A 27,571-nucleotide genomic window follows, 5' to 3' on the forward strand; every position below is an offset into this window, starting at 1 on the left:
AAAGCAATCACAGGTTCAAACAGGAAATTAACAAATGTAATGGCACATTAATATACCCGTTTGTTTAAAAAATAATCCTTAGTTAACAGGCGATTTGGTACTAATCCGATAATACTAAACATGCAGCTGCAAGTAGGAGAAAATAACTGAGCAGTTATCAACCCAAATGAATAAACTGTAAACATATTGTAGAAAACTAATTAAGGTAAAAATCCCACCTATTCAAACTGTCGACAACAACTGTGTTGAAACTGTGATAAACTAAATTAACCTTTTCATAATTTGTACTTATAAAGCATCATTACTTCAAATTATGTTGAATTTTGCAGTAACAGTTGGGATGGAATCGCTCTGTTAGATATGAAAATGACTGGGCATCAACACTTAATTTACATCTCTAATGCATAAGGTACAAAACTAATTATCCAAAAATTAAAAGTAAATCAGTGAGGTAATTTAGGATTTTGAAGCAGTCAAAAATTATAGGCCACATCCTCCACTGCTGTAACTCTCGGTAGTACAACTAAAGCAGGTTCACACCAGCTGACGGTTTGGCCCTTCTTCAATTGTCTTGAAAAGCTGAGGCCATTATTGATCCAATGGCACCATTCACAAGAGATGCCAGTTAGTTCTTGTAGGCTGGCAAAATTCCACTGTGGTTAATGACATTTTGTCTATCTAAAATCCTCCTTGCAGTTTCAGTGGGATAGGGTATTCAATTCCTCTGCTAGGAACTGTCTATTGTTACTATATACTGTTAAAACAGCTGAGTTTCATTATAGAAATGGATGATTTCAGTAGCAGATGAAGCAATCCTAGTGTAAAATTTGTAAGATTATTTGGAGAATGAAAAGTGTTGTATAAATGTAAGAAATTATTTCTGAGATGTCAGGAATGGGGGGGATCAGGAGAAACTGACTCCTTGCCCCCCACCCCCCCGCCAACTGCTGAGGTACGCTCTAGTTGATTCAGCTCAATTCAAACATACTCAAGAGCCAGGAAGAAGAAAAACACAGCGTGAGAATGTCTCAATATGATCTGCTGCTTCATGTTGCATCAATACAAAACAATACTTAGTCAAACTGATGCAACATCATCATAACAAACTGCTGCAAATATGGCTCTCTAACACTCCAAAGACGAATACTGCAAATTAATTCATTTATAGTCATTTAAAAATATGCACAATGCCGATATTTTTCAGTAATAAAAATCCCAATGATTTTGATTGGGGTGGCCAACCTGCGCCTGAGAAGGAGCCAGAATTTACCCATGTACATTGTCAAAGAGCCACAGTAACACATCAGCAGCTCCCCCCAATGCCTGCTGGCAGTCCCATTGATCAGCAACTCCCCCTCCATCCCCATGCCTCCCACAGTGTGCAGGAGGCTCGGAGGGGGAATGGGAGAAGCAAGGGCATGGCAGGCTCGGGGGAGGGGGTGGGAAGGGACAGGGCCTTGGAGGAAGGGGTGGAGTGGGGACAGGGCCGGTGGCAGAGCCAGGGGCTGAGCAGTGAGCACCCCCTGGCACACTGGAAAGTTGGCGCCTGTAGCTCCAGCCCCGGAGTCGGTGCCTGGACAAGGAGCCGCATATTAACTTCTGAAGAGCCGCATGCAGCTCTGGAGCCACAGGTTGGCCACCCCTGGTTCTGATGGTAGTGAAGTGAAAAATGTTGTTTACCTTACAGGCCTTTAACACTGGGTTTCATATTTCAAGAGAGATGCAGGTATCTGACATAAACATTCCCTATCTGGCCACTATTTCAATTTTTGGCCTGTAGCAGCTGCTTACTTTTGCTGAAAGTCCTTGATCAATTTCTTTGCTTTGTTATATTTCTTCTCCAAAGCCTGATACTGGCTTTGAGTCTCTTTGAGGTGTTCATTCACAGTGTGACACAGGGTTTGGGCCTCAATCCAGTAGCTCTCTAGTTTCATCATCCTTTCCTTATTCTCCTCAATGTTCTGTTGCAGCTGGGTCTTCTCCAGTTCCCATCTCACTTTCTCATTCTCTGCAGCCTGTAGCTGGACACAGCAAATACAGTGGCTTGAGAGTAAATAGCTGCATTAAAAATCAGTAATTCAAGATGCTTTGAAATACTGAGAGGCGTGAATAGCAGTCTCTTAATGATTATAAAGGCTGTGCATTACTAATGCAAAGAGCATTCCTGTACAATGAGAAAAGGAGTACTTGTGGCACCTTAGAGACTAACCAATTTATTTGAGCATAAGCTTTCGTGAGCTACAGCTCACTTCATCGGATGCCTCCTCCAGATGCCGATGAAGTGAGCTGTAGCTCACGAAAGCTTATGCTCAAATAAATTGGTTAGTCTCTAAAGTGCCACAAGTACTCCTTTTCTTTTTGCGAATACAGACTAACACGGCTGCTACTCTGAAACCTGTACAATGAGAAATTCTAATACATGTTTGACACGGAAGAATAAATAAACTTAAATTAATTTGAGTCTTTTGCATCTGGCATCCATTGCAGCTTCTATGCTCCCATTGAATGTAGTAGCATTTTAAGACTTCCAGCTTTCTAATGTTGGTGCATTCTGGTGGTGTGCCTGGGACATAGTGGGGCACTGGGAGTGTATTCTACCTCATGTATCTGAAGCAGGTATGTTAGAAAGCACTATGGACTAAGAAACTCAAGATTTTTTATTATTAGAATTACAAATTGTAACTTCCATATTTGATTTTACCACAAAGCTATTTAGAAAACAATGGAGGAAAAGCTAATTATGTCTTATCTAGCTAACTGCCTTCTTTTTGAAATCAGAAACTCTTTTGAATTTGAAATTCATTGCACCACTTTTCATGCAATGATAATTTCTTAGTCATAATCTGCGTAATTTAGAAAGTTAAAAAGGCAGATTCGTATCTTAATACATTGAGAGAAGTATTAGTAGAGCTAATATTAAATTTTAATTTGGAAGGTTTTTTTAATTAAACAAGTTTTAAACCCAATATTTCAACTAATTTTTAAAGCAGTTATAAGAATAGGAAAAATCTGGTTCTAGTTTATAAATCTTAAACTTGGTTTATTTTTTAAATTATCAAAGAGATGATACTGATAGAGAAAGTCCATTATATTTATTGGGGTCTGTCTTGCAAGGGGCTGAACACTCTGTCCATGATCCAACCAAGCACTTAAGCACCTGATTAACTTTAAGGCTAAGCACAGTGGTGATCCCACTGAGTGAAATCTTAGACCCATTGAAGTGAATGGGAGTCTTTCCATTGGTCCCACAGACAGGATTTTACCCAATAAATTCAGAGTAGTTAATCCTTTTGTATCAATGGAAGAAAAGTGCTAGGTAAAATCTAGATATTATTTATTATTATTAAAACTAACTGCAGGCTTAAGTGCTTGGCTGGATCAGGGCCAGATTTCTCAGCACCTTGCAGATTAAAGTCCATACAATTTACAAAAAGCAAATAATGTTTTATGCACTGCCTATTTACTTATCAACAGCAGTTAACTTGTACTGGCAAATCTGTGAAGATATCATAAACAATGCACACAACAAACAGAGTAACCTGTAGACTGAACCTATTGTTTTACTGGCAGTTTAACAAAAACCAGCCCTGGCTCTACTAAAAAGTAAGGGACAAATGTATGGCAAAGAAAAAGACAATGACTCCAATCCTGCCACTGGTTCTGCAGAGATGAATGCCTACGTCCAGGATGTATTACAGGGAAGTCAATGGGGCTGTGCATGGGCACAAAGGTGTATCCATGTAGGTGCAATTGCTGGATCAGAGTCTAAACTGGAAGGACAGAAAGAAATGTCTGGCTTCCTAAAATGAAAGAACAATGAGAGTTCACATAAAATAAAATTACAATTCCCTTTTAACAGTAATCTTAGCTGATCTATTTGATAAACACTAAGCTAATTATATGATGGGTGTGGATGTTTGTAAGAAAAAAATCAGCTGAATCCTTTTTCAATTTTAAAAATTGCTCTTTTGTCTTCCTTTTATTTTCTTCTGTAATGTATATAAAATGTTATTGTAAAACCTATTACTCAACCACTGAATCATTATCAAAAACTGAACTCCTCGTAAAGGTTACATTGGTATTAAAAGGCCAAACATAAGAAAATACATTTTCTGTATATTAATAAATTAAATCTAATTTCTAAGAGCCAAGAGTGAGATAATTTCCTCCATCAAATCAATCAGCTTTTACCTTTTATAACACATTTTAAACTGTATGCAGTAATTTCTCTTGTATGCAAAAAGCAAATATTGTATCCAAATAAATTAATAGTTAAAGGAAAGGAAAATGCCAAAAGTCATAGGGGGAGAATAAAATAGTTAGTCTTCAGATCTCTACTGATCAGAAAACTATTAAGAAGGCTACAATTATTGAATATAAATATGATTTATGGAATTGTTAAAGAAAATGAATTAGTACAGTATAAAGCTAAAAATCTGTCTTTTAGTCATTATGTTATCCTTCAAAATGCACATTTAATGAAAACTAGATATTTTAGCAATTTCTCAATAGCTATGCTTTAGATTTTACTGAAACGTCTACTGGAAGACTTACACCCAAATAAGCTTAATTTGAGTTTCATTTTAATTAGTCTTTCTTAGTAAGAACTTTGGTTTACATACAGATATGTGTCTTCCATCAGATAAAAGGGAAAAAAATCAGCATGAATTAACTATGTATTGATCCTTACCTTTGTCTTCAGCTTTTGGATCTCAGCCTCTGTAACTGCATGCTTGATTTGCAACTAAAATTTAAAGCACAAAATAAACACGTGAACTAAGAGACTGAGTGCTCCAATATTTTTAAAGCTTGTGCTGCCAGTTGAATACCTTATTACACAGCAGAAGGCCTAGAGAAGTGCTGCAGTGCAGTACATTGTAAATTAAAATGTCTAGCCTGCAAAATGACTCAGTCTGTGCAACCTAATTAAAGACAGCGTTCTGCCTAACCACTCATAATTTCAGATTAGGACACCCAATCTGTCTGGCAAAAAGAAACATCTTGCACTTAAAAAAAAAAAGAAAGAAAAAGAAAGAGAGATGAAGATAGCTTTTATCTTGCTTGGTTTTGCTCTCCTCTGATTTGAATGTGAAAATATCCCAGTGCACGCTGGAGTTCATAGAAAGTCCCATTGATTGGATTAAGCAGACATGTCACAGAAAGCAAATACAGAAACAGATGATTTAATAGCTCCAAATGATAGAGAAGCTTGCAGGGAGGATTCCACACATACAGGTATCACATGCAAGGGAGAGGAAAAAGTGGCGATCTTCTCATAGGTCTTGTCTCCATTGCAACAGTTAGCTTGAGTTACTCCACTTGACCTAGACTAATTTGAGTGAGGGCAGCCACACTGCAATACAACACTCGAGCTACACAAAGTGATTGGATTAGCATCTGATGAGCAGTGCTAATCTGAGCTATAGCCTGTAGCTGAGTTCACACTGCATTACTAGCTGGAGCATCAGCAGCACTCGAGCATCAACCTATACTTGATGGAGCATCTAGCTTTAGTTTAAAATGCCACTTAACTCAAACTAGAGATTTCTGTGTTTGGAGTCAGGTTAGGGTCAAAACTTGAGTTATAGTTCAAGAGAACAGTGCAATGAAGACAAGCGCTCAGTCTATAGTTTATGCACATTGCAGTTTCACTGGATCATCTGTGACTGTGGGAGTCCCGTGGAGAGGGATTATTTATTTTAATATATATATTTACATTTTCAAAAGACTGCCTATATTTATCCAAATGCAACTTTACCCTAAGGTATCTTAACCTTTATTATTAGGGTCCTAGCAAATTCACAGCAATGAAAAACGTGTCATGGACAGTGAAATCTGTTTTCCCCCCATGACATCTGGTCTTTTGTGTGCTTTTACCCTATACTATATGGATTTCATGGGGAGACAAGTGTTTCTCAAACTGGGGGTCCAGACCCAAAAGGGAGTTGTGGGGGGGGGGGAGGTCACAAGGTTGTTGCAGGGGGTCACAAGGTTATTTATTGCCACCCTTACCTCTGCACTGCCTTCAGAGCTGGGAGGCCAGAGAGCAGCAGCTGTTGGCCAGGTGCCCAGCTCTGAAGGCAGCGCTCTGCCAGCAGCAGCGCAGAAATAAGGGTGGCAATGCCATACCCTGCCATTCTTTGATTTGCGTTGCTGCTGGCAGCAGCGCTGCCTTCAGAGTTGAGCTCCCGGCCTGCAGCTGCTGCTCTCCAGCTGCCCAGCTCTGAAGGCAGCGCCGCCGCCAGCAGCAGCACAGAAGTACGGGTAGCAGCATTACAACACCCCCCAACCCCCAAAGTCCTTTTTGGGTCAGGACCTCAACAATTACAACACGGCAAAATGTCAGATTTAAATGCCTGACATCATGAAATTTACAATTTTTAAAATCCTATGACCGTGAAATTGACTAAAATGGACCATGAATGTGTTAGGGCCTATTTATTATAGATTATGAAGGCTGAATGGCAGTTACTTCATAGTTAAGGTTGGGGTATAGTTTGTACTTAAAGCAGCCAGCCTCTTTCTTTTGTATGAAAAACAGAGTGTCTCTGCTCCAAATGTGCAATGCATAATCTCTGCATAATGCTTAAATTTGCTGAGGATTTTCAAGTAAATTTTGTTAATTAATTTCCAAATCTAATCAAATCAAAACAAGGTTCAAAAGTTTGTATATAATGAGAGTTTGTACATATATCTAGGGTTATGTAATTCTGTTATTAACAAAAAATTATGTTATTCAACACAACTGAAACCTTATGTTATTCAACACAACTGAAACCATGCTTAGCCATTGGACAACATGATTTACATTAGCCACTTCCATTTTCTAACAGGGTATGCAGGAGCCTTTTGGACCCATTCAGGAGAGGCGCAAAACCTTTGTCACATGCAGTAATGCTCCCTGCAGCTGAAAATGGGGATTAACACAGAGTATGGGCACTGGGTTTTCCTAGCCCCAGGCCATTTGTGCTATGTTGGAGAAGATTAACTCTGGCAAAAGGAATGACTGCTCTCTTGGAGACCAGGATGTCTATAAAACAGGTCAGTCAGTTCAGGGCCAGAGCTCTTGAGCTGGCTGAATACATTTCAAAGTTAGGATCTGTGGCAAAAGCAACAGCTACGATGATCAATACCAGCATCTTTGCGAAAGTGCCCAGCTGGCTCAGGGGTTCCACTTTCACAACAAGGCACTGGCATGAAGATACTTTGCTTCATAAAAATAATAGCTACTACTTTGTTACAAGTATAACTCTATAAATGCTGCCAGACTATAAATCCCCACTCCCATCCCCCGCATTAGGCTCTAGCTTTGGCACATTACTAGGGACAAGTGACAATAGTGTTGGTGTGACTGTCCAGAACTGAGCAGAAAGAATAGTAGAAAGCAAATATGGTCTGTATGTGGGGGTGATGACGGTGGTGGTGAGCTTGGTGAAGCAGATGCTGGAAGGAAGACCTCTCTACTGGGGCAGAGATGAAGTTGTGGTATATATGGATGTTGTGCTATTGGTCAGGTGTGTGTGTCTCTGATGCAAGAGTAAAAGTATGTACAGTTAGGTGCCTTATTTTTCATTTCCTTATTTTGTGCTAAGTATGTTATTTATAGATCAACTTTAACTGACACACAATGTACTGTTTTTGCATATTACTATCGATACTTCCTCCAACAAGAATTCCTCCTTTTTCAAGGCTAGGAGAGGAAAGTTTATGGGCCAGATCCTTGGATGGTATAAATCAGGATACCAGCTATGCAGATTTACACCAGCTGAGGATCTGGATCTATAGTTTAAAAAGAGTTTCCCATTATTTGGTGACTCAAAACTTTTCCACACAATTAGATGACTCAACTGTATTTTATAATTAAAAAGAAAGAAAAAATATCTAAGGGAAGCTCTCCTGAGGGCTAAATGCTTATCCAATTGAGTTACAAAAAGCCAATAAAGATGACTCTAAATTATATGCTGTCATCTGCCATTCCTGACCAGGTAAGACTAGCAGAGAGATAAGGATTTCTCTGCATGCACATTGGCCCCAGTTCTGCAATCAATGGAAGTTTCATGCACAGAAGATTGCAGGATTGGGCCTAGAATGTAGAAGGAGGAAGCTGAGCTCTTGCCAATAGTACAGCTCTTTAATGTTCTTGCATATTCCGTTTCCAATCTATGGCTTTGGGGCACTGAGGAAGACAACATCCTGAGAAAGAGAGGATGAGTGCAGGTGGCAAAGAGAATGCTTTTGTGCGTATAGATATTTTTAATATATCTTTTCTTTCATACAATTACAAAGATTGGGAATGAGTCAGATAAAACAGAAACAAGTGCCTTCCTAGCTCCAATAGGAACATATAACTTAGGTTAGTGGTTCACTTAATTCACTTCACCTGCGTAAAAGCCAAGTAGTAAAACGTTATATGGGTGAGATGTGGGGAGATGGGCCAGGGAGACAAACTCTGTTAACTCTAGAGTGGGGTGCACAACTGTCGTGCAGCTTTCAATGGCTGGACCAGCAGTCACAGCTGCTCCTTCACACTGGCACCAGTCCCCACATGGTGCTTAACCAGTGATCCTCACTGCCACAGTACCTCCAAAGAGCTTAAGTGGGCCTTCCACCTTTCGATCACTAGATGTTGGAACTATATCAGGAAAGGAGGAATTTTTGGACTCTTCCTTCTCTGTCCAGATAGGAGTGGAGGATTTGCAAGGAAGATGTTATGTTTAGTATCTACAAGATGCATCCATAATGTGTCAGACTTCTGAACTCCTTCACACCTGGGTCCCTGCACTGCAAGGCCTGGATCAGGCTGGTAACTGTGAGTGGCTAGAAGAACTATTTCTCCTGCGGGTGGAAGAAGAACAGGAAAAATTAGAAGAGAGCCACCTCAAAAACATGGTGTTTGTGCAAACACCAAACCTTTACTTAAATCTGCTATCTCACTGCCTTGCAGTAAGATGAGATGAAGGGGAGGATGGCTGTATTAGACTACGTCCTTTCCAGAGGTAATGATGCAATGGAAAGTTCATGATTTGATGCTGTGGGCCATCTGCTTGCAGCCCCTCTCCATCCCTCCTATAAAAGGTCACAAGCAAACAAACTATATTTAGACTATTATTAAAGAGACTTATATCAAACAAACAAACCCAAAGCTGATGCATAAATTACAATCTGCTCAGGTACAGATGGTTTTATCTGTTATTTTTATGCTTTCTCTTATTAAGTAAAAAATGAATACTGATCATTCAGTCAGATCATTGAATCAGCACATGGTACAGCAGATCCCACTGAGGTAGAAACAGAAGCAGAGACTTTTCTCACAAACATACCAGCGTGTAGACTGGACATTTGGAATGTTTTTGTTTGGACAAAAGGAATTATGTTTTGCAATACAGAGAGCAAATATATGTTTCTCTTTGACTGAAGGTAGAGGTGTAATGGACCTTTTAGTATATTTGTGTTTTAGCACTAAATTAGGTGCTAGGTAAATGGTTTGGCAAGCAAATCTGGATCTTAGATATATCATACGCATGTTCCTTGGGGGGAACAGGTCGTGTATGTTTCTTTCTATGTTTTACACAATGCCATGTACATTCTTGGCACACAAACATTATTTCAGATTTTTATATATAGCACCATAAGTTTTTCTAGTGCTATACAGGATAATTGTTAACAACGATACTTTACTTTATGTGAAGTATTTCATCCTCAAAAGTGCTTTACAAATATTAACTAATTTATCCTCTTGACAATGTAAATAGTACCGCCAATATTTTATCAAGAGAAAAAAGGGTTTAAAGTGGTTTGTCTAAGACCACAAAGAATCTGTTTGCAGATCCAGTGTTACATTTTTGTATTGCAATAGGAAAGAAACTACCTAAAAAAGTCTCTTTTCAAGTTCATTCAAAGTTCAAAGCGTGCCTGGCTGTGTAATTATGTTTTATTTTTGCCTACAAATATGCGTAGGTTACATTAAAAAAATCCAAGAAAATATATGTATGTATTCCAATTTCCTTACTAAAAGAAAATTGTGTGACAAAAGTATAAGGTTTCTAAATAAGAGACATGGCAAACTTATTTGAGCATATTTTTCATCTGCAACAGTTGAATTCAATTCAACTTACTAGGTCACACTGTTATGTTTGAAGATGATGTCCAATCCACTATTATTCAATACTGTCATATAGCTCCATGATAAGAAGAAGAAAGAATAGCTCCTCTCTAACTACAACCCCAGCAAACATCAGCGTGGGTATGAATAGCACCAGTAGCACATCTAATGTTGAACGAATTCAGGGCAAATGCCATTAAAAACACGAACTAACTCTAAGTCAACAAAACTTAGCTATATCCTGTTAAACGCAGACAGTGAACAAACAACAAGGCTGTGTTCATATTTTGCTTATAACTATGTTGGTTAGCAATCAAAGATTCAGCTGTAATATAAGTAGGACTTATGTGGTTACAATTTCCTTCTCAAGCTCTCTTAGAGCCACCTGGATTTGCAGCTTCCCAACTCCCTGATTCTGATATCATCTACGCTGGGACTTTGAGTTAAGTAAACCAGTTCCATAAACAGTTTAAAGCCAGCTTGGGCATATTCAAACACAGTGTAGCCCAGTCCACACTGGCTGGCCTAACCGTTTAACAGACTTAATGGGAACTATGTTCAAGCACAGATTTCAGGGTAATTCAATTAAAGGCCCACAGCTTGCCCACCACTGCTTTGCACTTTGGATAGCCTTTTATACAGAGAGAACAAAATGGATGTAAACATTACCAGATCAGAATGGAAGCATTTTATTAAGCACTGTGCACTCATTTCAAACAGTTATCAATGACTACACAAGATGCAAGGTAGTGGAGAATCAGGCCACCAGTGTGGACAGAATTCAACACAGCAGCTCACCATTGTCTATAGTCTGGGATTTTAAAAACCAGCCATCACGATGAGGAGAGTCAATGTCAAAATGTGCTGAAAAACTCCTTCCAAAGAGAAACACTTATGAACAATAAACACCTTAAGGCTGAAGAAGATACCAGCTGAGTGAGGAATGACACAGTGACTGGTTACCCTCTATGTCTAACTCCCAGTGCCAATCATATGTATTTATAGAAAATAAGAGAACTGGCTTTGGGAGGGCAGGGAAAACTGTTTCTTTTACATCTCCCCGCTGGCCCCAGGAGGGTGCTGCCGCTCACCTCCCCCATGAGGCTCCGGCTGCTCTCACCCCTTCCATCTTCACCCTATTTAAAAAAGAAAAATGGACTTTATTGTCACGGTTCTTGGCCCAATCGCTCCAGCCACGTGGGGAGCACTAATTGCAACCGCACATGTCTCACGTCCCCATTGACATCACACTTTGTGGAAGATGAGGCACAAACCATATCAAGAGCTCAGAACCTAAAGTACAGTGGCACTAGAGCTGCTATGTCTGTCATGCTTTGTGAGTGATTCACTGACTGCAGCTAACATCGCTGACCCAAGCCAGACTTAGTACTAGCAGGCGCTGTGCGAGCCTCCTCCCCACCCAGCACCATCAAAGCACCTCAACCCCAACCTGCAATGTGCCTGCTTCTCCAAAAAAGGAGCCTTTCTTAAACCAACTGCCAGACGTGTCGCACTGCAGTACTCTTAAGAGTGATTCTGTGATGTGGGTAGAAGGAACTAAGAGAGTCCACTACATTCATTTTCACTGAAGTGTAGCCCATTTGTCTCTCAATGAACTCCAGATTCAAATCTTAAAGTAAACATTTGTTTAGAAAGACAATCGATCCGCCAGCAATGAATTAACTTGCAGCTTCTTCTCCTAGCTGAAAAATTGCAAATAAAGTGCTGAGACATAAAAGGATTTTTTGTTGAAAATTTATTAAACTGTAAATCGTTCTAATAAGGAGCAATATTACCGATTCATGCTTTGGAGAGCCTTTGTCAACACAACAGATATCTGGCAACAAATTTTAAAAACAACTGAGAAAACAGGTCTCACTTATTTCAAGCATGACTGCTTGAGCCATTTACAACTATTGACTATACAAATAAGATGGAAATCAATTCTGTTATTCAAAGAGAAATCCAAATAATTGAAGAATGAGATTACTAGAACCAGTTCTGTCTCAGAAATCTCGCCCAGTTGTCCATCTTACCTCTTTGAATTTGTGAGCAAGCTTGGTGGTGTCCAGTTCGGTTGGGGAAAACATGTCATCATTCTCAGGAAGATCAAACACTTCAATGGCCATGTCACCTCCTGGAAGGACAGGTCCCATGTCTTCATCTTCTTCATCTGTAGCATATTCCCCTGTCTTAATATTATGGAGTTAAAATATTTCAGTTATCCTCTTATTAGACATGGCTTGTTTGCATTGTAATTAAAAAGTTAAATCTGTAACACCTGAACACTTCCATATGCTCACTGAGGTTAGTAAGCATGCACATACAGGATTCTGCATGCAACAAAGGTTATATTCTCTCAGATCTGGCACAAGCAGTTAGGAATCTCAGTAGTAAAAATACAGCTCAATCATAATGTTTTAGTGCACTGGGTTACAGGAAAACAAAAACATAGGTACTGCAGCATTTTCAGAAAAAATCAGTCTGTCTTTATAAAGCTGTAGTTTAGTGGCTCTCCATCTTTTTAATAGCAAGACCCCTGCCCTCTTCCATTTAACAAAGGTTTAGCTGGGAACTGTTCTCATTTAGCAATATGGAAAGGACAGGGCTGTGCTGACCCCTGGCACTTGTTTATAAGACCACTGGAGATTGTGACCCTTAGGCTGAAAAGCCACAGTGCATTTGAATATTGGGTAGTTTATTCATTATGTCTGAATTCATATAAGCAGCATAAGATCTGCATGAAAAGATACTTTTCTGAAAAAAAAATCAATGGGGGTGAAAAGCTGGCCCACTGTAGTCAACGGCCAAATTCCCATTGGCTTCAATGGGGACAGGATTTCACCCTGTATGAGCAACCTGATTTCACTGGTTTTGAACAAGAGTGGTGGGTGTTTCTTGGGTTGGTGAAATGTGGTTTGTGGAATGAGCACTCTCTTACAAGATGGAGAGAATGCTGAAAAACTATAAACAATCTTCAAACCATTTCTCAAAAATGGGAAATACAATCTAATGTTAATGAAGAAGAAAATGGCATATCATTATTGCAGAACACTCCCAGGAGTTCTAAACTAACATGTAATAAGGACAACTCCCTTTAAATTAGAGTCTTAATCTCAATCTTAATTGACATCATGTAAATGTTAATAATATCTGTGATGTGCTGTACTTACAGTTATGCTGTTATGACAGCTGGGATTGGCTGGTCAGAGAGCTAATCTAAAACTTCCTATACTCCAGTGGATAACAAGGAGAGTGGTGTGGGAGATGTTATGCTGACACTAGGGCATCCAGGTTTCCCCCACTCTGAAGGACTCTTCAGGCAGCCAATTAAAAAGGCATTCCAGCTGCTCTGCATTGCTAGACTGGAGGCCAGAATCAGGCCCTAAGAGTCAAGGTTCCCGAGTTCAATTACCATTTCTGTCACTGACTTGCTATGTAAACTTGGAAAAGTCATTTAACCTCTCACTGCACCACAGCTTCCCCAGTAAAAAAGGGAATAATAATACTTACCCACAGAAGTGTTATGAGGTTTAATTAACATCTGTAAAGTGCTCTCAGACCCTCAGATGAAAGTGCACAGCATTTCAATCACAAATCTATTCTCATCAAGCTCGAAGTAATTGCTAGTGCCATTTTTTATTAATACATTTTAAATATTGGGGGGAGATTTTCAAAGGCACAAACAGCATTTAAGCACCTAACTCTTATTGCCTTTCAATGGGACTCAGATACCTAACTGCCATTTGCACCTTTGCCAAGCAACCCCATTATTTAAACAGTGGTATACAGCATGTTAGGTGTTTTACACACAAGTATGAACAATATTATTGGCAATGAATATATAATAAATATCACCACTTTTCACCTATATAGCAAATCTCACAGGAAATTTTAAGATTTATAGAAAAAGAAACCTTATTTTCAATTTAAGATTACTATAGAGAAGAGTAAAAAAAATGAAAGTTGTAAAATAAAGAACTTGCTAGAATCCTTTCAGTAAAAAGAGGTATTAAAAGAACTTATGTCATCCCTCTGGTATGACCAATCCTCACATATTAGTGTGGATTAGTGAAATGTGAACATTATTCCTATGAGGTCTAATTCAATATACCTGTCTGTGCATCTGTAATAATGTTATACATAGTGTGTGTGTATATACACACACACACACACAGGTATACACACACACATACAATATATATATATTTTACATACTTAGTATATTCTATACATATACATATTTTATACGTATTCAGTGCTGAAACGGGATCTTCAGAACAGTTACATATTCCTTCAAATTATTTTATTTATTTATCCTTCTTTTACTGCTTTTAGTTTTGTATCCTTCACTAGAATATATTCTTAGAGCTCACGTGAGTACCATTGAATTTAAGGAGACTACTCACATAAGCAAAATTATTCATATTCATGTTTGCAGAATCAGGCAGATAGATAGAACAGAAACTTTATTTTCCACCAAATACTGGCCTTTTCCATGTAACAACACATTTATTGTTTTCCTGTTTCTAATGATGCTGGAAATTAGCATAGATTTATTGATTTACTTTCTTGTTAGTGCACCAGTGTTATCAGTGGAAACACCTGGCACAGGAAACACATGGTACTTGCTCCAACTCCCAAGTCTCTGGGCAGGGCTCCAACAGAACTCTGGGACCAGTATTTGTTAGTGAAATTCTGTGGCAGATGGCAGTAAAGTGAGTTTAAACATTGTTTTGGTTAGGTCTTAATTTCAAACTTGCAATTTAAAAAATAGTATTTTTCATCTGTTGACTATAGGATGCTGAATTTAATTTTGTTTTTACATATACAAACAGATTGTGAAGGATAGTCTCAAATCAGATCATCAAATTTTAAAGGAGGTAAATTTTTGGGAGCCTAAAATACCAAAGTCTCTTAAACCTAAGAAAATGACTATCCTTAGAACTAAATATCAAAGGCACGGATTTTTTCTTCACTAGGTAGCCAGGTTGTCAATGTAGTCTGATGTGAACTTGGTTTTCATCGGGTGGGAAAATTTGTTTTGCTCTGGAGTCTTCAAATACGCAGGCACTGCATTGTATGTTAAGACACTATTTGAAAGGAAACTTTCTGTGTCTATTCATAATAAGCTAGATCACAAACAAATTCAATTCGTGCAATGTCAATTCTGCAGCTGTCGTTCTTGGCAGGTGCCACAACTGACAGCTCCCTCACCTGATGAACCTTCTAAGTTCACCAACTGGAAGTCTTCTCGTTGCCCCACAACTCCTCCCTTTAGGGATGCCCCTCCCAGTATCCCACACCTTCCAAAATGCTCCCCTCTACTAGCCATGATCCCCACAAACATTAGCTGGTGTTAACTGGAAACATCCCTCTCCCCTCCACAGACAGCACTGGCTGAGCCTATAATCTCTCCCTTCTGCCATATACCACATATTCCAAACCTTCCAGACATGGAGGTGTTAGGAGAAGAATAGAGAGCTGACAGGTAACAAGCCATGAGGAACACAGCACAACTGCCATTTTCACCGAGAGGGACCATGTCTGGGGGGCATATTTCTGAAGACCTGTGATGGGCATGGCTAAATGGAGGCAGAGATGGGACCCTCAGCCAGTGAACCGAAGCCTTATCTATGCAGCAGCTCACACAGGTTTAGATAAAGGGGCTTTTAAAAACTGATTTGCTAAACTGGCAAAAAGCCATGTGCAGACAGTCTTCATTTGGTTTAAGAGCGGCTTATACTAATTTAGCTTAAGTTGACTTACAGACCATTATTAAATAGAAAGAAGAGTGTTTTTAAACTCATTTAAGTTAAGTTGGGGCAACAGTTTATTGTAGACAGGCTGCAGAGTTTCGCCAGATGAGGGTGCTGTCAAAACTGACTTTCACCCCCTCTGAACAGATAGGTGTAAGGCAGCACTTATGTAGACACAAAGGAAAAATTTACATCAACTGAGGGTGGTTTGTGTGCACCCACACAATCATTTCTGCTTCAGCTGATGGAAAACAATTGTTTGAAGCAAAAACACCTCTGTCCTCTAGTACAGACAAGGCCATAGGCTGGTATTTGAACAAAGTATAGAACATGACAACGGCAGTGTAATATCATTCGTGACAATGGGCCTGTTCATGCCCTCTCTGAAATAAGTGGGAGTTTTGCTAACGACTTCAAAAGAGGCAGAATTATAATTAAGTAACTAAAGAATGCAAAAAATGTGTTTAAAAAAGTACAACATGGCAATTTAAGGGAACACCTGATGTATATGTCATGAACATACACTGACTGATTAATTAAGTCTGCTGCCTGTTATGTCACATAAAACTATTATTAGGTTGTTCAGACCCTGTGTGAAGTTAATAAGCCATACATGAAAATTTAATTAGTGTAAAAGTAGCAGCAAAGCACAGACAAAAGTTATTTGCTTCAAAATAACAAACCTTTTTAAGGTAACAATTGTTATTGTTATTGTAGTTGCCTGAGGCTCCTTGAAATTCTCTCTCAGTTTTCTAAAATAGTTGACAACAAAAAATAAAAAAAGAATTCTTCTGTACGGTACCCAAATGAGAAATTATATTATGCACTCTGACGGCAAAAGTTCAGTTCATACTGTCTTCATGATGGCTGAAATTCTCCCCTATACGATTAGGTCAGCGAAAGGCCTATTCAACACTTAAGTTTTAGGGTAAACCAGGCACTTAAGTGGTATATCGGCCTTTTGTTAGCTCTCTATATCAGGGTGGATTTCATTTGATATTATTCAATCAATTTTGCTGTACACTGCAGCAGATAATACCATAAAATGATCTTTAAAAATGTGAATAGTAACTATTGTATTTTTCCATCTTAAATGGAAAACATATTAATTCATATAGCTTAATAGTAATAATAAATAGAGTAGGAGTACTTGTGGCACCTTAGAGACTAACCAATTTATTAGAGCATAAGCTTTCATGGGCTACAGCTCACTTCTGAGGAAGTGAGCTGTAGCCCATGAAAGCTTATGCTCTAATAAATTGGTTAGTCTCTAAGGTGCCACAAGTACTCCTTTTCTTTTTGCGAATACAGACTAACACGGCTGTTACTCTGAAACCAATAAATAGAGTGGCCCTGACTCTCTTCTCATGTATACTGGGGGAAATCGGGACTAATTGTCCAATGAGCATAATTAAGATCACACTTGGGCTTAATCTTTTGTTTATCTACAAGTCTCAAATAGTGATGAAATGATACTTAATGGACTATGGACATAGTTTAATGCTACCTCTTCAACAATTTTTTCTGACAGCTTGCACTCAGCTCACCACGTGAAAGACACTTGAAGTATACTGGAGTGGTGTCAACTACCACTTTCACAACAACATTTCTAGTTACTACAATTGGAAACACTGGATTTGCTTAACAATTTGCCCCCATTTAAAAACAATCTTTCGGTATTTGGATATTAATGCAAATAACACAATATTTTGCTTCTTCATGTAACTCATGTCATTTTCTAAACTGGTTCTCACGTTACTTTGAACACTGATAAAATAAGGATAAAAACTGAAAACCTATTCAGACCATTGATGTAATTAAAAAAACTAATGATATTTTACTCAGCTGTCAGCAACCCCTCTCCTGGGACCTTACCATCCCCTTCTTCGAATGAGGGGGAACGTAGGCTGTAAAGGAGGGGGGGTTGGGCCCCTGCCGTGCCAGTCATAGGAGCCCAAACCCCCTTTCCTCTCCTTTAAAAACACCTCCTTTAAATCCTTTACCAAACTATTTATCTGATCACAGTTCCATTCCCCCCAGAGCACTGCACCGGATATCCATCCTACACTTACATAATGAGTTGCAGCATCATAGCCTAACTACCATTCCATGCTCGCCCCAACTAAGCTCCCTGCCCCGCTTTCCCCCGAATCCACTGTAGAGAAAACAAAAAAAACCTCACTCTGCCTTGGCCAATCTGGCAATGAGGGAAAAATTCCTCCCTAGTCCCCCCGATCCAGGAAGGAGTGGCTAGCGCAATGCCCACAGCAGATCCTGATATTTCACCACTTTCAAGGGTAAGAGGGTCTGCTGCCCCGCTTGGTCATGGTGAAAGAAGGCTTTTCCCCTATATAATCTCCCCACTCTTCCAGTTACCTGGGAGATGAGTTAGTGTCCCCTTGACGACCGACTCTGCATTTGCAGCAACGTCCGTGCCTCTCCATCCTTAAAGAGGTGTATCCCTTTGCCTGGTGAGCCAGACAAACCCCCCCCAACACACACACACCCCGCTTAAGGTGCAGTGCGGTGATTGTCTTCAATGGTTTATGACAAAATGCAACAGGTGGAATGACTAAAACAGGTTTGGAAGGATTAGATTATTATCAGTAAATATCAGTAAACGGCGATTTCACCGCACACACGTAAACCGATGACGAAATATTTCCATTGATAGTAACAGAAATCTACAGACAGGCAAAGTAAGAAAACTGTTGCTTGAAAGCTTATTAGAACTTGATTTCAGCGTATCTATTTTGTATACCTTGACTTGTGATGTTGACAATTTGTGTTTAAACGGTTATAAAGATTTAACGTTTTGAATCTTGTCTACAGTCATTAAATAATTATTGTCTGATCCCCTCAATTTCTCACAACGGTGAAAATTTAAATCTATAAAAAATAAAAAATGCTTAAAACCTATAATTTTGCATATGTATGAAAATTTAAATAGATTAAAAATAGAAAAAATGTTTAAAAATAAACATAAATATTATCCATTGAAATTATAAAATAATAAAAACCAAATTCTGCCAAGCCTAAATAAAACAAAAGAGAGGAAGGAAAGGACAATGACAAAATAACAGTGAGATGAGGCAATTTTGCAGTAGGTCCCACCTGAAAGAAGGCACCTCCAACAACACAGTACTTTCTAACACCATTCTTGGGGCATTAGGTCAGAATTGACTCAAAGGAAACAGTGTCACCAGCTGAATCACCAACAGCAACTGTGACCCAGGGATCTCTTGGTGACAACTGGTAGAGGGCACTGAGGTATTTAGGGTTACAATGGATCCCCCGCGTCTGGTATCTATGTACTAGCTGGTATCTAGTTCACCAAACAGTCGTATAAGATCTCTACTGAAAGCCTGTGTCACACTGGTCCTCATAATCACTGTTAAATGTATGCACAGGTAATATAAGGAGTTATGTATATACACTGAAAATGATGTTCTTAAGGTCTGTGACTTGGGGCTGGTCACCAAAAGGTGAGAAACAGATTTTTATCATAGAATCATAGACTGGAAGGGACCTCAGTAGGTCATTTAGTTCAGTCCCCTGCACTCAAGGCAGGACTACATAATAACTAGACCATTCCTGACAGGTGTTTGTCTAACCTGTTCTTAAAAAAATCCAATGATGGAGATTCCACGACCTCCCTGGGCAATTTGTTCCAGTGCTTAATCACACTGACAGTTAGGATGTTTTTCCTAAGATCCAATCTAAGCCTCCCTTGCTGCAATTTAAGCCCATTGCTTTTTGTCTTACCATCAGAGGCAGGGAGAGAGGCATTTTAAAGGGTTAGGGAGAAATTAAGGGGATTGTATGGCTAAAGCCTGTTGGTGTCAGAATGAGTATATGTGTACGTTGTGGGTGTTGGGAGATGTAAATATGAGGATGCTGAACATGCACTTCAGTAAAGGCTGTACATGATGTGGGTTAATCTGCATTCTAACTCGTGGGGGTCCATCAGATACCCAAAAAGAAAAAAATAGATTAGATGGAAGTTTCAAAACAACACTTCTTACTAGTTCATTTAATGGAGGCTGAGGATGATAAAGGACAATTGCCCTCACGCATCTCTCTTCAGAAACTCCCAAAATTAATTACTGGAAGATAAAAAATAATCATTTTCCCAGAGAGAGAATAATGCTGCAGTGTATTAGCAAACCAACCTCCTTTCCTTAATATAGACACAGCAGACACCGCCACAAAAGAGCAATGCTTACAGAAGTGTCAATCAACTTGATGTTCACTCTCCTCGAACAAAAGGATTATTTTAAATACATGCTGAAAAACTTAGTGTGACTTTGTTCCTGAAAAAGGACACATGCTAAAATTAGTAAATAAACACTTAGAGTTGGTGGAGAGAGAGAGACAGCAGATCCAAGTGTCTCTTTGTATAGAAAATCTAGACCAGATCTGGCCCTGCACTACTAAGCTGTGCTAATGGGAGCAGAGGATTTAGGAATCTTGTCCTATGCAACAGCAGGACAAGATTCCTACCAGGCATTCATGAGATTCATAGTCATATACACCAGCTGGCTAGTGCATCACTGCCCCAAGTTGAAGCAGTCTTAAAGATCTATATTGATTAAAAAACATATGCACTTCAGTGGGGGCATTGTTACATTTTTGAGCACCATAGGAATATATGTATTAGTAAAAACAGGTGTATGTTTTTACAGGCATGGTACAATAGATTTAGCTTTCATATGAGATTGTTTCCACTCACCATTATCTCAGAGCATGTTAGAAAGAATGAACTGGAAATCAAAAAGGGAACATTACAAAGTAATGAATAGGAGGAATGCTAACAAGTATATTACCTCATCATCATCTGCATCATATTGTGCATAATGCTGTTCCAGGAGCTCTCTCTGGCGACGCTCTTGTTCTAGGGTCTGGCTAATCAGCTGAGCAACCTCACTTACTTGTCCTGGCTTTTCTCTTCCAATTACAAACCTGCATAAAACATTATTGAACAAGATTATTCTTCAGTCCTTTCTCAAGCTATGTTTGATTTTTGGTCAGAGCCAGGTGTACATTAACTGTGCAAAATATCTGATCTGGCTGTGACCATATGCAAACCCCACTATGTAGACTATCCTTGCCAGAGAAAAAACAATATACACCAGACATGGTGTGACCACGTCACGAAATGACTGTGTTAAAAAAACACCACCACCACTAACAATGCTCGTGAAGTCTGGCTCCAAATTCCCCTTCCACAGTGTGTGAACCCCATGGATTTAGACCCAGAGCAGAGCAAATTTGTTACATACATCATCTACTCCTGAGGGAATTCTGCGCCACTGCACAATGCAGAATTTACACAGAAATTAATGTTCTGCACAGAATTTCCTTCCCCCCGGCCCCACAGAAATGGGCTGCAGAGCTGCTGGCCACCACTAAGGGCAACTGGACCCTGCAGAGCCTGGGTCCCCAGCTTGCAAATAGAAGACGCTGCTGGGGGAAAGGAGAAGGGAGCTGGAGGGCTCCCAGCAGCTACAGTTCCCAGCATATTCTAAAGGAAAGAGGCAGCATGCAGGAATCTCCACACAAGTCTGGGACCCAGCATCAGGCTGTTTCTCCCTCTGGATCCCTGGGCTTTGGGGAGTAGGGGATGTGAGAGAGTGGGCTGGGGGGCATCCAGCAGCTAAGCGTTGGGGAGGACAGAGGGTGCAAGTGTGTGTGCTGGGGTACGCCTCACAGCTGGGAAGCCCCTTAGCTGGGCTCTAGGGGATACAGGGTGCGAGTGTCTGGGCTGGGGAACACCCTACAGCTGGACTCGGTGGGGGAGACGAGTGTCTGGGCTGGGGGGACCCTGCAGCTGGGTTCTGGAGGGGAGAGGGTGCCCTGCAGCTGGGCTCTGGAGAGGAGGGGTTGCGAATGTCTGAGCTGGGGGGGGTCCTGCAGCTGGGCTCTGGGGGAAGAGAGTGTGTGAGTGTCTGGGCTGGGGGGGGCCCTGCAGCTGGGCTCTGGAGGGTAGGGGGTGCAGTGTTTGGGCTGGGGGACCCTGCAGCTGGGTTCTGGGAGGAGGTGGTGCAAGTGTTTGGGCTGGGGGGTGTGTGGCTAGCTCTGGAGGAGGAAGGGGTGTGAGTGTCTAGGCTGGAGGGCACAACACGGCTGGGCTCTGGGGGCAGAGAGGCAGAGAAACAGGAACTGGGTTGTTACAGGGGTTTCTTTAACTCTTTACTCCTGGGGGAATTTATTTTGTATCTGTATTGTTACAGACATACAGTAGAACCTCAGAGTTATGGACACCAGCGTTACGAACTGACCAGTCAGCCACACACCTCTTTTGGAACCGGAAGTATGCAATCAGGCAGCAGTAGAGACAAAAAAAAAAAAAAAGGAAATACAGTACAGTACTGTTAAACAAAAACTACTAAAAAAAGAAAAAGGAAAGCAGCACTTTTCTTCTCCATAGTAAAGTTTCAACGCTGTATTAAGTCAAAAAGAAAAGGAGTACTTGTGGCACCTTAGAGACTAACCAATTTATTTGAGCATGAGCTTTCGTGAGCTACAGCTCTCCTGCTGGTAATAGCTCATCCAAACCAGCAGGATAGTGAGTTTGTGTGTGTGGTTTTTGGGAGGGGGGTGAGGGGGTGAGAGAACCTGGATTTGTGCAGGAAATGGCCCAACTTGATTATCATGCACATTGTGTAAAGAGTTGTCACTTTGGATGGGCTATCACCAGCAGGAGAGTGAATTTGTGTGGGGGGGTGGAGGGTGAGAAAACCTGGATTTGTGCTGGAAATGGCCCAACCTGATGATCACTTTAGATAAGCTATTACCAGCAGGACAGTGGGGTGGGAGGAGGTATTGTTTCATATTCTCTGTGTATATATAAAGTCTGCTGCAGTTTCCACGGTATGCATCCGATGAAGTGAGCTGTAGCTCACGAAAGCTCATGCTCAAATAAATTGGTTAGTCTCTAAGGTGCCACAAGTACTCCTTTTCTTTTTGCGAATACAGACTAACACGGCTGTTACTCTGAAACCTGTATTAAGTCAATGTTCAGTTGTAAGCTTTTGAAATAACAATCATAACTTTTTGTTCAGATGAACATTTCAGAGTTATGAACAACCTCCATTCCCAAAGTGTTCTTAACTCTGAGGTTCTACTGTATGTCTGTAACAATACAGATACAAAATAAATCAGGTATTTTGAAATAAAATTACCAAAACCAAAAAATTGAAGCTGGCATTATTATATAGTGTTATTTTGACAAATAAAATATGAAGAATTTTAAAATATTGTGCACAGAATTTTTAATTATTGGCGCAGAATTCCTGAAGGAGTAATCATCACTTCCAATCCAATAACTCTAGCACATTTCCTCCCACAAGCCTGAAAAAAAACAATCACACGGTAGCAGCAGAGAGAGATTTCTGTGGGTTTATGGGGAGAGGAGTGTACTATAGATTCACTGTTCTATCCTCCCCGGCCTGCATTGCATTTCCTGCTTGTTATACACACGTTTGTGGCCCCTATCCCACCCCCACTAAATGTCTCTATGTTTTTGTCCAATCAGTTTGGCTTCTGATTTTAATCTTTTCCCATGGATGCATCTATAGATGATACTAATGCTGTTTTCCTAATTCAAACTGCATTTAAGTTTTCCTGTTATTTCATGAAATTCTATCACTACACTATTCTCCCAAAATTTGTTATTGCTGCAGGTTCGAAACTTATTCTCTTGTTCAGGTTTCCCTTGCTTTGGTTGAAACCCACTGCTTTCAGGTCTAGTTTTTCAGCAATTACGTTTTAGGATCAGCTTTGGTTGTAACACAGATTTTTTCCAGTACATTGGATGTCCTATAATTAGATGCTCGGTGTATTACAGTAGTAAAGACAAATAATCACACTATAATACCAATGTTATAAACAAGTGAGAGACACTTAGGAGTTTAAATTAATCAAAGTTAGAAGAGTACTTTCTCAACATGCTAGAAAGAGGATTAGCTGCTTACAGCTGAAAAACATTATGCAGATCTGTAAAGCAAAATCAGTCCACTGAGACATTCCAAATGATGATTTAGTTGTTTTCTAAACATTTGAGGCAAAAGATGAACATATATAAGACCCTGGAAAGTGCATTATATTCTATGTAAAAGGAAAAATTTGATCTGTATTAGATAGCACTGTGCATTCTTAAAAGTCATTTGGAATTTGGCATCTGTGTAACACAAGGTCCCATGAGCGGATAAACCCATTCCCTCTGCCAAGTAATCTGTCAGTCCAGGGTGGATAAAAAAAAATCAGTGATTTTAAAAAAACAACAGATTTTTTAATTTAAATTGGATTTTTGTATTTAAATTAAATATAGCATTATTTTTTAAAAAATAAACCTATTTAAAATTACTCTGAAATTGACAATCTATGTTAAGATCTAAACTTATTATAATCTATTAAATATATAAAATAATATTAAGCAGTATATATTTGATGCCCAATTTTAAAGGACGTTAACCCACTGAACTGGTGGAAGTCACGGGCTAAGCACCTGGATTCAGGGTTTGTTGAAATGCTAAACCAGCTTTTGACAGCTGTGGCCTTTTCTGCAGGTGCAGAAAGAATATTTTCTTCATTTCAGTTTATTCAGCTAGCTCAGTTCAATGACTAGTCCAGCCAAAGTTCAGAGACCAATTGGGAGTTGAAAAAGCAGGAAAACTTGTTTTCCTCTTCCAATTTATGAATGCAAACTAAGTATGAGAGGGCAAGATCTGCAAGCTCTAAAATCTGGAAGGACATGATGATCAGAAACAATCAGTTCAATTCATTAACTACAAGTCATATTTCCTTTGTGTAAGTGCAAAACATGTTTTGAAAAAACTTGTCTTCTGGTATATCCAGTGTTTTTAATGTACTTTTATTTAATAACATTTTTACAAAATGTAAAATATGTTTTGTGCATTTTAATCAAATTTGAATTTTCATCCAAATAGACTTTGACAAAAATCACAAGTAAAAAATTAATCATCATCAAGTAAACGATGCATCAGTCACCCTTTTCTAATGTGTTAAAATGTAACTATTAAGAATCTGAACAAATATAAGTTAAGCTATATAACTGCTTAAATAAATAAGTACAGCACAGTGTATCCTCTGGGTTAGCTAAAAAAAGCACCAAATCTAATGAAAGGCTATATCAAGTTGCAAATCAATATGTTTCAGTTGTTACCAACTAATGAAAATCAACCTTTGTTTAGAAAATAATTAAAAAGTACAAATGCAATACACAATTAAAATTCACGATTTAAATCAAGGTTTCTTGCTTGTTGATTTAAATCATGCTTAAAATTGGTGATTTAAATCACTTTGATTTAAACCAATCTACCCATGAAGTCATAGATTAGCAGAAAGGAATACAATCTGGAGATATGCTGCACACCACAGAAGCAAAGTAGCCAAGGATGACTTCCAAAGGGGAAAGAAAGGTGACTAAAATGACCCTGTGTGAATGATAAGGCCAGGAGTCCAAGCTGGAGAACAAAACAAACCATTCACAAAGAACATAGTTAGCTTTCTAATGTCAACAGGAAACATAGGGAGAACCAGAATACAAATCAACATTTTAACCCTCATCAAACCAGTTCTCAAACTGGCACTCTGATCCTGCTGTCACTAAATCTGGCACTGTGACCCGACCATGACAGAGGGATAAAGCATCTCCTTGTGGCCTCTCTGGCCTATCCCTTCCACATAGTGACATAGTACCAAGCACAGCCTGGTCCTGTCTCTTCTGATCTATAGTTTTAGGGCCTACTCTTCCTCCAAACGAATAAAATGGCCAAACTCTTCAGCGGAAGCAGCACTGGGTCCTTAACATGGTTGTTGTAAGTAAAGATGGAGACCATCCACATTTGTCATGCACTGGACTGTCCTATGAAGCAACAAGTAAAGGGAGAATACAGCAAAAATTAATTCTGGTTTAAACTACCTTAAACAGGTTTTTATTAGATGGATATCACCAAGACATCTGAGATAGATATACATGTGATGGTAATACCCATATGATAAATTGTGGACCCATGTAATACACGGAATTTGTCAGGCACCTCACTGCCCTCTGCTCTGTAATTCCCTTCCTTTGGGATGTAAAACTCCATAACAACTTCACACAGCCATTATGTACATTGTCCAAAGGCCTGAGATGTGCAATATGCAGTCTTGCACCAGCAATAGGTTTAAAATATGATATCTCATGACTTCTTGGGACTAAAAATGGGAGATTTTTTACCACTGAAAAGGGGAGAATTTTATGTTTCCAACCAGAAAGCTCTTGCTTCTAGACCAGGAAGGGTCCTGAAAAGGGTTGCCAACTTTCTAATCGCACAAAACCAAACACCGATGCCCTGCCCGCCCCTGCCCCTTCTCTAAGGTCCCACCCCGGCTCACTCCATCCCCCCCTTCCTCTTCCCCTCCCTCACTCACTTGCTCATTTTTACCGGGGTGGGACAGGGGGTTGTGGTACAGGAGGGGGTGAGGGCTCTGGCTGGGGGTACAGGCTCTGGGGTGGGGCCAGAAATGAGGAGTTCATGTGGGAGGGGGCTCCACGCTGGGGCAGGAGGTTGGGGTGCAGACTCTGGGGTGGTACCGGGGATGAGGGATTTGGGGTGCAGGAAGGGGCTCCGGGCTGGGGTGTGGAGCTGAGGGGTTAGTAATGTGAGCAGGGGCTCCGAGCTGAGGCGGGGTGTGGGAGGGGGTATGGACTCTGGGCTGGGGGTGCAGGTTCTCGGGTGGGGCCAGAAATGAGGGGTTCAGGGTGCAGAAGGGGGCTCCAGGCTGGGACACGGGTGCAGTAAGAAGTGCGGGGTGTGGGCTCTGGAAGGGAGTTTGGGCATGGGAGGGGACTCCAGGATGGGGCAGGGGATTGGGGTGTGGGAGGGGGTTCGGGCTTTAGGCAGCGCTTATCTCAGGTGGCTCCCCGGAAGTGGCAACATGTCCCTCAGCTCCTAGGTGTCAGGGCGTCCAGGCAGGTCTGCGCAGTGTGCTCTGTCTCCACACACAAGTGCTGCCCCTGTAGCTCCCATCGGTGGGGACAACGCATGGAGCCTCCCTGGCCACCTCTGCACCTCGGAGCCAGAGGGAGATGTCACCACTTCCAGGAGCTGCATGGAGCCAGGTAGGGAGCTAGACAGCGCCACCAACCTGACTTTTAATGGCCCTGTCAGCCATTCTGACCGGAGCTGCCATGGTCCCTTTTTGACCGGGCGTTCTGGTTGAAAACCAGACACCTGGCAATCCTGGTCCTGAAATACTGGAGTTAAATGTCCTGACATTTTTATGGAAGTAGGCTATTTTAAGTTACTGTTAGAGGTTTTAAGATATAATATATTTTTCCTCTCCTTCCGAAGGCACTCATGGTTTATTGTTATATTATTTTCAGGCCTTGAAACAGACACCAAAATTAAGTCTGCTCAATGAAACATAAAGGTCTTAGAGTGTATACATAAATAAAACCCTCAAGCAATGACATCAAAGCATCTACCAGGTGTTTTCCAAAACAGAAATAGAGCAAGTACTCTACATTCCTACAATTTAAACAGGGGTTTAAGTGAGTTATCTACTGCCATACACACACTGAGGATATGACAGAAAATAAATATTTAGCAGTGTTAAATGTTTTTTTTTCTTGAAATGATATTGTAAATTTCCAAAATACATGTTCAGTTTTTAGTGACTACAGTTTTCAGAACACAAA

The 27,571-nt window shown here is 40.1% G+C and overlaps 1 protein-coding gene across 6 annotated transcripts in view; it reads right to left on the reverse strand.

The window, feature by feature from the left end:
• Positions 1 to 27,571, reverse strand: part of PPP1R9A (protein phosphatase 1 regulatory subunit 9A) — a 264,997-nt gene that overhangs the window by 46,386 nt on the left and 191,040 nt on the right. For 4 of the 6 annotated variants that reach the window (XM_084619708.1, XM_084619705.1, XM_084619707.1 and 1 more), the window contains exons 6-9: positions 20,688 to 20,823; positions 12,139 to 12,294; positions 4,691 to 4,744; positions 1,792 to 2,021 (exon numbers count right to left, since the gene is read on the reverse strand). In XM_084619708.1, the coding sequence (XP_084475834.1) occupies positions 1,792 to 2,021; positions 4,691 to 4,744; positions 12,139 to 12,294; positions 20,688 to 20,823 (576 nt within the window). Of the gene's footprint in view, positions 1 to 1,791; positions 2,022 to 4,690; positions 4,745 to 11,193; positions 11,239 to 12,138; positions 12,295 to 16,544; positions 16,614 to 20,687; positions 20,824 to 27,571 lie in introns of all 6 variants that reach the window. The other 2 variants (XM_084619703.1, XM_084619704.1) reach the window with 2 other exon arrangements.

The sequence above is a fragment of the Lepidochelys olivacea genome (assembly GCF_965140295.1).
Source record: "Lepidochelys olivacea isolate rLepOli2 genome assembly, chromosome: 2".
Lineage (NCBI taxonomy): Eukaryota > Metazoa > Chordata > Testudines > Cheloniidae > Lepidochelys > Lepidochelys olivacea.